Raw genomic sequence first — 13,979 nt, 5'->3', positions numbered from 1 at the left:
TGCTTCCAGCTCACTTTGTTTTGATGCTACTATCAACACGCAGCTGCCAGAGCGTGTCATGCCTGTGAAGAGTAGCCAGCCCCTGGTCTGAGGAATTGGTGGTTTAAAGGCAGTGTCCGATCCCAAAGCGATTGCAGCTGAACAGCTCTGCGCCCATACAGGCATCGGCGCCGGTTGCACAAGTAGAAAAACCACCCAGAACAACAGGACTGGAGAAGAGCCTGGAGATCTTGGCTCCGTAACTGCAGGGGTACGCCGAAGCCGCAGGCAGGCGTAGCTGCGGGAGAGGCTGCGGACCCACACCTGCGTGTTTTTCGTGGGAGCCCGGTGGAATTGGCTGCTGGCTCTGTCCTTGCAGTCGTCTCCTTGCGGCTTCACCCGGCTGTTCCTTGGTGCAGGGCTCAAGTTCTTGGTTAAAACGTTTAGTTTCCTAATCAGATTGATTAGCACATAGCATAAGTCTAAACTTAAAAATGGCTAAAACTTCTTGTTTTTTGAAAATCACTGTTATGCTATGTTATGCTTCTAAAAACCCACTTTTTTTTTTTCCTGGATGCCAGCTCTTATTTTTCAACTAGAGCCTTCACTAAAACATGCTGGTGGAGTAGCTCAAAAAGGGGGTTGAAAAGAAATGAAAGCAAATTGCTTAGAAACAAAAAATAATGAAATTGAGTATTGGCAGTGTGCTGTGCTTGAAGATGGCTGGGTGATGGCAGTTCACAGGACATCTGTGAACCAGAGGTCATGAAGCAGCGTAGTTTTTTCAGTTCCCTGGTATTATTTAATTTAATGCTTTGGTTCCTGACCTCTTCTGATTTGAAACTTTAGGTTATTTAAGGGCCACAATTCCAAGCCTCCTGTGTGTCAGGTTGTTAACTTTTAGTTGCAAATTGAGATAATCATGTATAACCAGAGGCTAAGGAAACCCAGAGAGTCCAAGTAGTTGAGTGTCTTCAACTTTTGACACTTGCTGCTCAAACTGTGTAGTCAGATGCTACTTAACTGTTAAAAGTCATCTGCTCTTTTTTTTTTTTTAAAGAGGAGGAACTGCTATAAAACCTCTTCCGTGATTTATTGTGTGGAACTATGTCGGAGAAAATCAGTAACTTGGTACACAAAGGACCTCGTGATACCAGTGCCTGTAACAAAGAGTAGCTTAAACAGGGCATAGTGTGGGCAGATGCTTATGCGTGAACTGTTTCGGATGCTTGCAAAATGTGTAATTTTCAAATGAATTATGAACAGGAAGATTAGATTTGTCAAGTTTATTATAAAATATCTGAAATGTAAACTGCACTTAATGAAAGCGTGCATTGTGGACCATAACCATACATGGGTGCTATCAACTCATGTCCACTTCTCTCTGTTCAGTGGAGACAAGTTTTTTCAGGCTGCTCTCCAGTTTGCAGTAACCATTTTTTGTTATAGGGCCAGTCAGACTAGTTCACAGCATTTACTGTGAATGACTGGAAGAGGTCTAATTGACTGTGTGTAAGGCTCAAATGCAGTTTGAGCACCACAGTAACTTTCCTTGCTTAATTGTCAGCCCCCTGAGCTGCCTGGTTATTTTTCTGACTGGGAACTGAACGGGGATCTTTGCTAATCAACTGCTGCGAGCTCTGGAGACATCTTAGCTCTCTCCACTCTTGCCTCATCCCTACTTCTTTAAGAGTGCTTTCAGCTGCTGCAGATGCACAAAGCCTCAAACTGCCACCCCTGTCCTTCCTACCTTCTTTGGTGCCTGAGCTCTGAAGACACTTGTGCTTTTCAAGGGATAAAGCGCAGAGTGATGCGACCGGGTTGGAAACACCTCCCACGTGTGGCCCTGGAGCCCAAGTCTCACATGGTCCCTCTGCCTCTCTCCAAAGAGAGCAACACCAGTGTTTTGGGAGCTGTGACCCTCAGTGCCCGTAGCCTTCTCCCTCTTTGTCTTTAGATGCTCATGGGTATTTAGTCCCACGTGTAAAGTGATGACTGCTCCTGCTTGCTCAGCCTGCAGAGGTGGAAATGCAATCAGGTTGCTCTGGTGAAGTTACTCTTCTGTATATATGTACTCAAAAGGAGAATAGTCTCTGCTGCCAGTGTTTAAACAAGCTGTTTTGAGGAAATTGCCTTCTTAATGAAACTCTCAGGCAGGAGTCTTTTCCTGCTCTTTGTTTTCCATGATAGCACGTAAATAAAAAGCAGTTGGGTATGAGGGCAAAGGTAAATCCTGTAGTGCTAGTAGCAGTCCCCCCAGCCCTTCGTGGATGTGAGACCATCACACTTGATGCACCCTGTGGCACAAACCTGGACAACCATATGTGTGTTTTCAGAAGAATAGTTTGAAACGAGCGATCTTTGAACTTGTTTCGCTTCTGTGCTTGCAATGAACTTGGTCACGTATATTAGGATTACCTAATACTTGGTACTTATGATTGCAACACTGCAGTGTCTGAAGTTGGATGGCCTGGTGTGTGGCTTTTTGGCTCCTTTGTTGGGATCCCTGCTGTGCAAAGCCAGGCTGCACATCCATCCTGTACCTCCTGCTGCCAAAACAAGGCTGCAGCGATCACCGTCCCTCCAGCAATAGTGCAAAGGGACCGGGGGTATATTCTGAACTTTCAGGAGGAAAATAATCGGGTTCAGTGAAATGATGCCTGAGCTACGAGCCTTGGTTATGACACTTTCTCCGGTGGTTTTGGAGCAGTGGGTTTGTGCTGGAACAGGTACGGAAAGGCCTCTCTGAATGAAATTAGTGAACATAGTATTGCACAGATGACTTCACCCTTCCCCACATCCCCCTGGCTTCCTAGAGGCTGGTATGATGCCTTTCCTGCTAGTTGGCAAAGGTAGATATGTAATCAGTTTTAAAGCACTTTGCCAGCTGCAAAGGTGCCTTAGACCCGTATTTTTTCTTAGTTAGAAGTATGATTGTTTTAAAACTTAATCCTCTGAGCAGCAATTGTAACTGATAGCTGGGTGCAGGGTGGTGGGTGTCCGCTGGGTGGAGTTGGCTTGTCCCAGAATGGAGAACTTGGGACCTCTTAGGAGGCTGAATTGGCCAAGTGGAGTTAAAAAAGTTGTTTTTCTCCAAGTTGGCAACTTTACACTACTGCTTGCAGATATAAATGACCTTTGTCTTTTGAAGACTTCTGTGAGGCAAGTGCTTTGAAACGTGTATGAAGGAATGCTTGTATGGTTATCTATTTGGGAGAGTTATGCAGTTACATTAGCTTTGAGCTACCCTGTCACGTAACAGGGAGGGAGGGAGCACAAAGCACCTATTTAGAGATTATAAAATTTGTGCTGAACATGGGTGGTACAAAAACACTTCCCCAGCATCTTTCTCTTTGGAAAATAAGATGGTTTTTACAGTACTGACAGATAGCAGGGCTTTGTTTGCCAGCTCTCGTGAACAAATAGGGTGTTGTTGTGCCGCCTTCTCACAAGGAGAGGTAGGAATGTTTCAGGTATTCCTGATGCAGAGAAGGAAAACCCAGAGCTTGGAAAAGCCTGATCTGAAAACATTATGTGGCTGCAAGATCTGGTATCTTTCCAAAAGCGAGAACTTGGTACACGTTGGGCTTTTGTTCAGCCGACTTCATGGCAGTCGTGTAATCGGCTGGTCAGCACTTCCTAGTGCTGGTTCTTTCGGAAACATAGAGCAACAACTTTGAACTATTATGAAAACAGGATTGTTTTTTAAGGCTATAAAAGGCATCCATCTTGTTCTTTTTGGCACAGTTTTTTTGGTCATTTGTAGTCAATGCTCTGAGTCCCTGAAAATCTGAAACTGTCCCATGTAAACAACTTTCTTCCACAAACACTAGCTGTGGCTTTGTTCCCTGACCGCTTCTAACTGGAAACCTGCAGGGGACCTAGCTTCTTACTTTCCTCCCCTATAGGCAAAACATGGAAAAGTCTCTTGCACTTCTAGTCCTTATTGCAGAATTGGGTGCAACATTATGGTGCTATTTCTGTCTTAACAGAATTTGCTGAATTGAAAAAAAAAAAAAGTGAGTTAGATGCAATTGCATGTAAGTATTTTCGACCTCTAAATATTGCAGCAGCATTTATTTTCCCTCTCTGCCATGCACAACTGCTCACTGTGTAAGAATGGCAGATTACATAGGTGGCTGTAATTACAAAAATAGGTAACACTGTTTCTAAAGTGTCACTTGCAGTTGCCTGAAACTTTGGCAAACTTGTTGTTTGCTTGTTCTTTATGATTAAGGTCTGTAACAGGTAAAACTTACTGGAAAACCTGGAGAAAAAGGGTGAATCATAGTGACTGCTGGGGGATTAACTCTTGTCTTGACTCCTCTGACTATTTAAGTAGCTCTGGTGCCTTATAAACTTGGATTACAAATTCCTGGCAATGGGGTCAGTTTTGTTCCTGTCCCCATGCCTCAACTGGTGGGGTTAAATATTCATGAAGCATTTCTCTAAGTTTAAAATCCCCGGTCTAATTCTTTAGCAAAAATCCACCCAATTCTGTAGCTAGCAAGAAGGCTTCCTAAAATCTGAAGTGGTTTGCATGTGCGTGGACATCAGCGTTTTTTTCAGCATTAACTTTCTTAATCTGTGTGTGCCACTTCATAGCTTCCTGCAGCATCCAGTGATCTTGCAAACTTCCTCACTAGAGCATCTTTGCCCAGGGAAAAGTGCATCAAGTTAACCCATGGGGCAGACTAAAAATGCTGCTGCTGCTTCCACTCCTGGCTCCTGGATACTCCTATGGGCTTCACAGCCCTTCTTGGGCACCAGGTCATTTATGTAGACAGGGTTGATTGGCTTAAATCAGATTGAAGTCAAGAGGTAGGAAATCATGGTTTAAAGAATCAATTTAAATTCTGTTTTGTAGTTCAATGCTTATCTTCAGGAAAATTGTTAATAATTAAAATGTTTGCAGTTAACGCTTAGTCAATAATTCCTAAATGTGTTTCAGCCTTTTGGCTTGCTTTATGAGTACGCTTACTCATGTGCTTCACTTAAGACAGTTCTAAACTTTTGTTAAAAAGTAATTGATTTGTTTTATAGTTGTGTAGTTAATAAATTTCCAATTTTGTCCAAAGATCTCCAAAATCCACATGATATGCATTTCTCCAGCAGGCCAGAGGATACGTAACAAACATACTTTGACTTTTGTATTTGTCATCTTGCTGTTAAAACAGTTCTGGTATCTCTTTTGAGAACTGTTTCTGGTCATTCATTAGAGCTTCGCAGGGAACAGCCCTCTGCCTCTGGCACCTTAGAGTTGTCAAGAGAGTGAAAACGTGCTGTTCTTCTTAACTCACGGTTTGGACTGATACAGTTGCTGAACTGAGATGCCTGTTGGTCCAAATGGAGAAGGCGCACTGCACCTGCAGCACAACCTGCTGCTCCGACTGCCGCGGCAGTCGCCTCCTCTGGGGTTTGGCCGAACCCCTGGTCCCAGTTAAGCTTCCCGCAGATGAGGGCTGGGTATCGCAATGCTGGTCCTTTTCCTATTGCAGGATGCAGCAGTCTTGTTCCTTACTTTGGCAGTTTTGAAAACGGCATTTTTGCGTGCACTTTGTTGGTGTCCATTTAGAGGAATATCTGTTTTACTTGGTACGATTTGTTCAGAACAGGGAGGGTGTTTCCATCCCAAAGAGTAGAGCACATCGATCTGAGAGTAAAACAATGCTAATGAGTGTCCAGTTCAGTTTTCTTACAGTAAAGATCTGGGGGATGGACAGGGAGCCTGCATCAAAAAGAAAAAGGAGGAAAAAAAAATATAAAAATTTCAGAGACGAGTATTCAAGCTAATTTCCTAAGGCGGTTGTGCAGATTTGGCTCTGCCTCCTTTCACCTGTGAAACGACAGTTTCCATGGCTCTCTACTGGTCCCTGCCCTGTTTCCTTCAGCATTCCCTGTTTTGAAGCTGCCAAACTTTTGTTTGATCTTGCAGCCTTAGTATTTCTTTAATCTTGTATTGTGCAGGAGTGTGTATATAAATAAACCAGGGAGGTATTTTACAAGAAATTCATAACCTTCTTGCAAAGGTCTTTTAAACTATAACCTGAGACAGTGGGTCATTGCTGGGGTGGTTGGGTGGAGCAAGATCTTTATTTGTTCCTGTTTTTAATCTTTGATGCAAGCTGAGAACAAATCTTTTTTCATCTTTGCAGATATCAGCTACTGACCATGTCAACAGAGTTCCAGGATGCTCACCTTGCAGAGGTGAAACCTCTGGTGGAGAAGGAGGAGGTAATTATTTTAAACCTTTTTACAGCTTATGTGTTTTATTTCAGGGCTGCTCTTGGAATTGCACGTGTGTTCTTAGATTAGTTCTAACATATCACATGGAAGAAACAAGAGAAACTGGAGCTAGAATAAGAGTGTGGTTTTCAGGGTTTTTTTTTTAATGCAAAACGGAGCTTTAATTATTTGTTCTTTCTTGGTCTTTGGTTTTACTCTTTAGTGCTAATCTGCTGGTGACATTTTTTCTTTTCTGAATAATGACAGCTCTGGGTGTCTTTAGGTATTTTGCATGATGCCAACTGGGCAATCTCATGTACATCTATCTATACCTATAGACTTCTCAATGTAAAGATACAAACTTTGCTCTGTCAGCTACCTTTCAAGGAGACACAGAGGACCTTTACTTTTCTTTTCGGCACATCTGAGCCAGGAGGTACGAGTGTGCCTCATCTAATCGTCTCTGACTGCACTGAGCTACGAGTTACAGCCAAACTGCTACCAGGTTTGCAGCGGGCTGGGTGTGCGCAAGCCACAGCCTTTCCTCTGGGGTTGCAGTGTAGAAACATCGTAGCCTTTTTTTTTTTTTTTTTGCTTAACCTTGTTGTACTTCTTTCCATTTGTTTTTGCACCATTTTCTTCAAAAAACTGCCCACAGCATCTGAGTTCAGTGGCTGTCTTGACTCTTTGGTGGTAGCAGTACTCTGTGGTTCAGTATGTTCATGGCAAATAATTGACTGTAATACGTGAAGGAATCTCTCAGCTTTTTTCTTGAATGAAAACTAAGATTTTTCTTTTGTTCCCAATGATGGTAATTCTTGAAAATCATGTATATAAATGTGGTTTTTTTTCTGGTTTTCTACACTAGAACTATTCATTGCTCTATCTGCTACTTTCTTTTTTATTCCCTACCTCTTTTGCGTAAACACTTCAGAAAATCGTTTCCACTTGTGACTGCAGCGAAACGGCTAGAGAAACTTTAAACACAGCTCCTTTGCCAAGGACATTGCATGAAAGCAGAGCTTGTTTGGATACCAGTGAATGCAGCACTCAAACTTTTCAGAAGCTAAGGTCCCTTCTTAATGCCAATATTGTTCAGTAGTAGCAAAACAAAGGAGATACTAAGCAGAAGCCTTATGGGTACTGAAATGCCTTTGCTTCAAAGTTCAGAAATATCTTAACACTGATTAACTTCCTGGGTTTCTGTAGCACGTAGATCAAAAGTTGGAATCTTGACAATGAACCCTATATGCTTTTATTCACGATGTTACCTTAAGTTTTGTCTACGTGGGAAAACTAGTACAGAGTTTGATTTCCCCTGTGGCCGTTCTTAACATAGATGAGGGAAGTTAGTTAATGTGTTCTGAGAAAGTGGAAAAGATTGCCCTGAAGGACACTCAGCACATACTAAAGTTAACAGTGGAGATGGTGTTGAGTGGGTGATGCACTCTGAAGTCACGAACTGGCTTGTTGTGCTCAGGTTTCTTCTACAGCTGAGTCTTTGTTCCTGAACAGTTATTTCATATGCTGTCTATATGGATGCCACATATACTTACTCCTTTCTACTCTAGACCCCACAGAAACAACCATGTATGAAACTAGCTATGTTTTAAAGGTTGTGAGACCATCAGTATAGTAAGATTAAAACCTAGCATATTGTCTAAAGCTAAGGCTGTGTAAAATGACTTCCACAAGCTCAGTCAGCTCTTCAGCTACTTGTTTGTATGTACATGACACTGCCTAACTGCCTAAAGATCATGGCTCTAGAGTCCTGCCATAATTATGGGTTGGACTGCATGAGGTCCACCATCTGAGATGATATTGCCCAAGACAGCAGTTTTATTGCTTCTCGCATCTTCCATCTTGAATTACTTGGGCTTCTGGGACCGAGTGACCTCCTTGCCAGGATCCTAAGCTTTGCTTTTTATCTCAATACATTTTTTCAAGCTTTGGCTTCTCTGTCATACTCAGCAGCTTAAGTGTTGGCTTGGCTGCTCTTCCCTCTGTTTTCAGCCCTCCAGTCTAAATAGAGGTTTGACTTCTTCCTTGTCCTTTTAATAGAAGAAGGTGACTGTAAGACACTTCTTCCTTTTAAGTTATAAGCCTCTTAGGCTATTGGAGATGGGGAGGATGTCACCTAACTCCTTTTCTGCTGGAGGTCCTTGACATGTGTAGGAACTAATAGCGGTGGCTGGTCACAGGTTGGAACATACCTCTCTGTGTCCAGCCAGCCTCCCAAACATAACAAGGCCTAATTTTAGCTAGGGTAAAACCCTTCCTACCTTCCACATCGTGTAAACAAATCCCAGTAATGACTGCTTAACTGAGTTGCAAGTGCTCAGTGTGTGCTCGAACAACAGCTTTCCATCCTAGGCAGGACTGAGGTGGGCTGTTGGCTGTCCCATGGCTACAATAAGCAAAGCAATGGAGAAAAGTCCAGTTACTGCTCTGACTTGTCCAGTGATTTAACAGTAAATGAAGCTTCACCAGCTTTTGTGCTTTATTTTGCTGGTCGATAATGTTTTACTGTTTTCATGTTCTCCATGAAGATTAGTGGGCAAAAGCTTTTAGGTGAATTTTGACATTCAGCAAGAGAGCTTTCGTTGAATGAAAGGACAGGACAGCTCTTGGCTGCAGAACTGGTGGCTTAGAACACACGTGTCCCAGTGCAGATTTCTGTAGCTGCAAAAGTTACCTGCATTAATGCTTTAAAATCTTTTCACAGGCTATCACTCGCCTCCTTCCAGACTTCGATGTTCAGGCAAGTAAAGTTCTTCTGCTTTTTTTTTTTCCTGGTAAAAGGGGAAACTGAATTGACATTTGAGAAAACAGCAAAATGTGGTCAGAAGTGACTGCTTGCCAGAAATACTGTTACTGTGGGAGAGGGGTCTGAATGGGGCTCTAACATAGTGATGTGAAGGAGACTGCAGGAGGTCTTTTCAGACTGAAGCTGAGAAAGTTTCTTCCAAAACGGGTGGCTGGGTTGCAAGCAGTTCTATTCTTGCTAAGAGAATGAGATTCTTCAGCAGTGGTAGTGAAAGCAAAATATTCCCCTCCCACATGGACACACACTTTCCCCAATTAATTTGCTTTCATTAGCAGTGTGCATGCATTTCCTCAGAGGAAATGTCCCTCTCCATGTATAGTTGAAAGTTTCCAAAAGATTCCTGAAGCGTGCAGAGTGGTGGAAGGCCCTAAGCAATCAATTTTGCCCATAACAGGGTGACGGTAGTTTCCGTATGTTTATTTACAGCCAGAACATAAGAGTTCATAAAGCACACCACTAGGTCAAATGGTGGCTTTCCACTTCCCCCCCCCGTGTCATGCTTTTGAGAGGTAATTTTCTAACTCTCTTGGCTCCCCTTATATATTATTTTATCTCCATTTGGGCTTCTGACTGAGATGTGTGCCCTTGCTGGTTCTTAAGCTGAGACTAAGGAAATGCACGGCTGTCAGAGTCAGGCTGGGTTGAACAGAGAAGGAGACCAGGGAGCTTGTACCTGCCTCGACAAAAAAAACAGTGGTGAATTCCCATCGTTGAGGACAAGAAGGAGTATGTGTTGAGAAAAGAGGCTCGCTGGGTGTCGTCTTTTTATCAAGGGGTGTAAGGAGGGAGGTAGACTGCAGGAACAAGGAAACCTGTTAAATTGTTCTAGTCTCTTGAATGTTCGGGTGGAGGTGCGTGAAGGAAATAACCCTTCTGTACTTTGTGGCATGTAGCACTTTATTTGCACCTGTCAATGGTTTTATTCGATGTTGTGCAAATTGGTTAAAAATCCAGCACAAACTCAGCAGTCTTTTCCCTGGAAACCAAGGGAGACAGTTATCTCAAACATATTTGCCATCTTTCAATGGTTCTTACTTCTGCAGAAAAACTGGAGTTTACGTTAATCTGGCATCTTTCCCCTTATCCTTTCTAATGATGAAATCCACTGCCTGAAGTCTTGATAAATTTAAGTTGAAGTTGTCACCACGTGACTTCCTGTGCACAGCATGGGAGAAGCTTTTTGTTTAGGTCCAGATTGATCACTTGGTCTAAATAGATCTGAATCCCAGATTAAGTCTGCTAACAGGAATACTGCAGTATTTTGATTAAGAATCCAGAAGTGACCCATATTTCATTTCTATTCTTGGAATAAATTTGCTTGGTTTGTAAACCATGTGTATATATAGATTTTTTTAACTCTCAGATCAAATTCTCTAAGCCTTTTTGGTTTGTTGTTTGGGGTTTTTTTTTTCCATGTTTTGGATTAACTGTCACTAATCCAGAGCAGTGGTTCTTGTCATTTAGCCCTGTTCTGCCAGCTCTTCCTTTTTTAATGATCTTTCTTTGTTAGAGTTTAATCTTCGGTTGTTCTAGTTCAGGAAGGAAAAATGTGAAAGAACAGTCTCAACCCGTTACGCTAAGAACAGCCACTGCAAAGGAGGTTTAGCTTTGGTCCTTAAAACCACAAGTACCCTACCTATGTGTCTAAGTTCTGCGGTTGATTTATGAAAGAGGTGGTTTGAAGCTGTTAGGAGAGACTCTATTGCTTAGTTCATTAGAGGAGTTTGTGTGTGGCCCTCGAGGACCCAGATCACTCAGGACTGACGCTGAAGCTCATGTGTGCTTTTAATAAGCAACCTGTCCCCTGAGCTATGCTTGGGAGAAGGATGGACCTGGCCAAGGAAGGAAGTGATCAGCACTTGGCAGGATGGAGCTTCTTATTTAGTGCCTCTGTATGGATGTCGGTGTTCACCATATCCCTTGCAACTTGCTTCGTCCTTTTGGGGACAAGTTATTCCATGGTCAGTTAATAACTTTGGTTCTATCACTACTGGAAAGTAGTGACTGCCTGTGAGGTGTTTTAGTTCCAAGAATAAATTTTATCTAGTTATTTGGGTTTGGAAAGAAATAGACAGATTTGTGTAAAACATACTTTTACATTTTTGAAGTAAGCCACTGTATAGTGCAATATTGCCTTTCTGGAAGCACGTGTTGCAAGACAAGTATGTGGTTATTCTCTGGAGGAAAGCTTTCAGGAAGTGACCAGGGGATGGCCAAGACAAGAGATGGAAGAACTGACAGCTCTGAACTATCTCTAGTCAGCACTATATGTCTGTCTGTGGCACCCACTTGAAAGTTTAAGTGAAGGTTGCCTGCCTCCCAAAACCTGTTTTAGCACAGTTAGTGATAAACTGGTGCAGGGCAGTGTGCCCTGTGCTGTTTTGTTGGCTTAATGCCAAACACAGTTGTATTTCCAGTTTGATGTATTTGCCTATTTTCTAGCTTGGTAGCATTGGAGCTGATGGAGACCTGGCTCCTCGTCACTGTATATATTCTCTTAGTTTTCTGTTTCAGAAGTGAGCAGTCCATCAGGAGACTGCTTTCTCGATAACTAAGCAAAACTTTGAGCTGTGTGGCAGCTGTAGGTGGCAGAGATGAGTTTTCCCTTGCAATTCATGGCTGACGGCCATCTATATCCCCCAGCGGGCAAGAGCCATTTCTGCTTTCCCTCCTCCTCCTCCTTCTGCGAGGGCAGAAGGAAAAAGGGCCCTTACAACGGGTGACGAATCTACTGGTCCTCATGGTGCGATGGGGGTGGGTTTCCCACCGGCACTGGTGGATGCAGTTTGGGGCGTTGCAGCATGTTACACGGATTTCCTCATCCTTTTAGGTCTCTGAAGGAAAGCAATGGGGGTGGTTGTGGTTTTGTGCTTCTGCAGAGCAGTGTGACCCAGTGCTAATCGGACTAGGAAGAATCCCTGGGCAGAACTATTGCAATAATCTGCTTCAGTTCATGCACCAAAGTTTTTGTTACTGGCTTCCACCTTAGCAGAGTCACTTATATTTACATCAAAAGTCATCACACATATTAATGTACCCAGCTCACACCTGAATTGGGGAACCTTTTTCTTAATATTGCTAATTTAATACAGAAACCTTAAACAAACAAAAAAAAAGAGGAGAACAATACCTGGAAAGGTGGGCATTGGGTCTTTAGAAAAACATAAGGGGACTTGAAATAACCATTTTAGAGTAGAAGAAGCAAGGGGGGAAAAATGTTAATAACTTCAGGACAAAGGAGATTTGAAATCCAATATTGCAATACCTCATTAAAAGCTCAAATACTTTTGATCACCAAGACCCTGAAAAAAAGAAGTGAAAAATAGCATACACAGGTATTAGTATATTAAATTTCTTAAGTAATATGAACTTAAAATATACTGTCTCCTAGCAATTTAAAAGGCATTTAAATCCTCTTTAAAAGCTCTGAAGCTTGTCCCTCAGTTCTGAGGCAAGGGAGGTGTATTTAACAGGCATAATGTTATAAATTAAAATAAAAGCATGAGATGGTAATTGAGGATTAAATATATCTGAAAGCTTTAAAGTAATCTTGATGGAATGCAGTATTTCACTTAAAATATAAAACATGGTGTTTTTAGCAAAATGTGCAGTGTGTGTGTGTGGCTTTCCTTTTTGGATATCTGAAGCGTTTTGGTTGCATATCCCATGCTTCAGAAAGCACCTTGTTCGTAAACATGTTCCTCAATCCGTGTCTTCCTTAGCCAGGGTAGAGAGGGGAAGGAATAAATGAGCTCTCCTGCGTTACTGACTTACAAATTGGCTCCCCCTTTCAACCTCATGACAAAATGTCAAAAAAGTCACTTGACCTGAAAATAAAATCTACTTTAGAATGGATCAGCTCCTTCAAACTAAGATAGCCTCTCTTAAATTGCATGTATCAAAAGTATTTTTGTGTGTGTTTTTAGGGCAGTAAGATAAGACTGCACCTCTGTTAAAGTGAGAGATGTGACAGATGGTGTGTTTGTCTTTATCCTTCTATCGGATTAGTGTACCTTGGATTTTTTTCCAAGATAGTGTTTTAATACAAATCGGTTGGTGGAGAGCCTCTTACTATAATGTTGACGTTGATTGGGATGTGCTGCCATCTGTTTTCAGTGCTCTGCATTTTGAAAACATCCATCCCTACATCACGTAGACAAATCTCTTGATCTTTAATAGGCTCAATACGGATGTGAAGTTGTTCGTTTGATGTCACCAAAGAAACTGGTTTGAATTGATTGTTTTTTAGGAGAACCTTTTGCGTATTCGCCATTAAGGATTCGTGCTAATGGAAAATAGCGCAACCCTCTTGAATTAGGGGAGTCTTACTGTGAAGATAATAAGGAATTAAACCGATTGTTAAACTGACTGTGATTTATGCCAGTAATTAGAAGTATGATCACCTGCCGTCTCTGAACTATTTTTAGTTGACACTGAGTTTGAACTAGACTCATGCTTCCAGTTCCAGAAGAATTAGGTGGAGGTCAGCAGGATGTGCAGGTTCAAGGGTCTGGCTTCACCTACCATGAACAGATATTTTTTTCATGCACAAAGGAGAAAGGTCCCAAATCTTGGATGGTGGTCCCTCTTAAGAAGACACCTGCATTTTCAGTGCTGTTACTGGAAGGATCTAGCAATAAAAATCTGATGATACAAAATGCCTATTAGTCTCTAATTGAGGAGGAAATAATTTCTATATTCCACACTAAGCAGGAGGCATGTTACACAATATTGCTTACTCTCATTACTGGTGTTTAGGTTGCCAAACTATTGATTTTTATGCTTTGTATTGAAAATTATGTGAGTACAGAAGGAAGGTAGAATGTGGAAAATATTAATTGCTATTATCATTAATTGCTATTTATTGCTACTGCAAATCTCTTCTGGAGTATTGTGTAATAAATAACCTACAATACACTATTTTCTGCCAAAAATGAAACTTACAGTG

The 13,979-nt window shown here is 42.0% G+C and overlaps 1 protein-coding gene across 2 annotated transcripts in view; it reads left to right on the top strand.

Annotated features, from left to right (window-relative positions):
- NDRG1 (N-myc downstream regulated 1) overlaps positions 1-13,979 on the top strand; it is a 75,656-nt gene that overhangs the window by 42,802 nt on the left and 18,875 nt on the right. For both annotated transcript variants that reach the window (XM_049821809.1, XM_049821817.1), the window contains exons 2-3: positions 6,135-6,213; positions 8,930-8,965. In XM_049821809.1, coding sequence (XP_049677766.1) covers positions 6,135-6,213; positions 8,930-8,965 — 115 coding nt within the window. The remainder of the gene's footprint in view (positions 1-6,134; positions 6,214-8,929; positions 8,966-13,979) is intronic.

Source organism: Accipiter gentilis, chromosome 2 (genome assembly GCF_929443795.1).
Source record: "Accipiter gentilis chromosome 2, bAccGen1.1, whole genome shotgun sequence".
Taxonomy (NCBI): domain Eukaryota; kingdom Metazoa; phylum Chordata; class Aves; order Accipitriformes; family Accipitridae; genus Astur; species Astur gentilis.
Note: the sequence above shows the minus strand (reverse complement) of the source record. Positions and strands in the feature narration are given on the sequence as shown.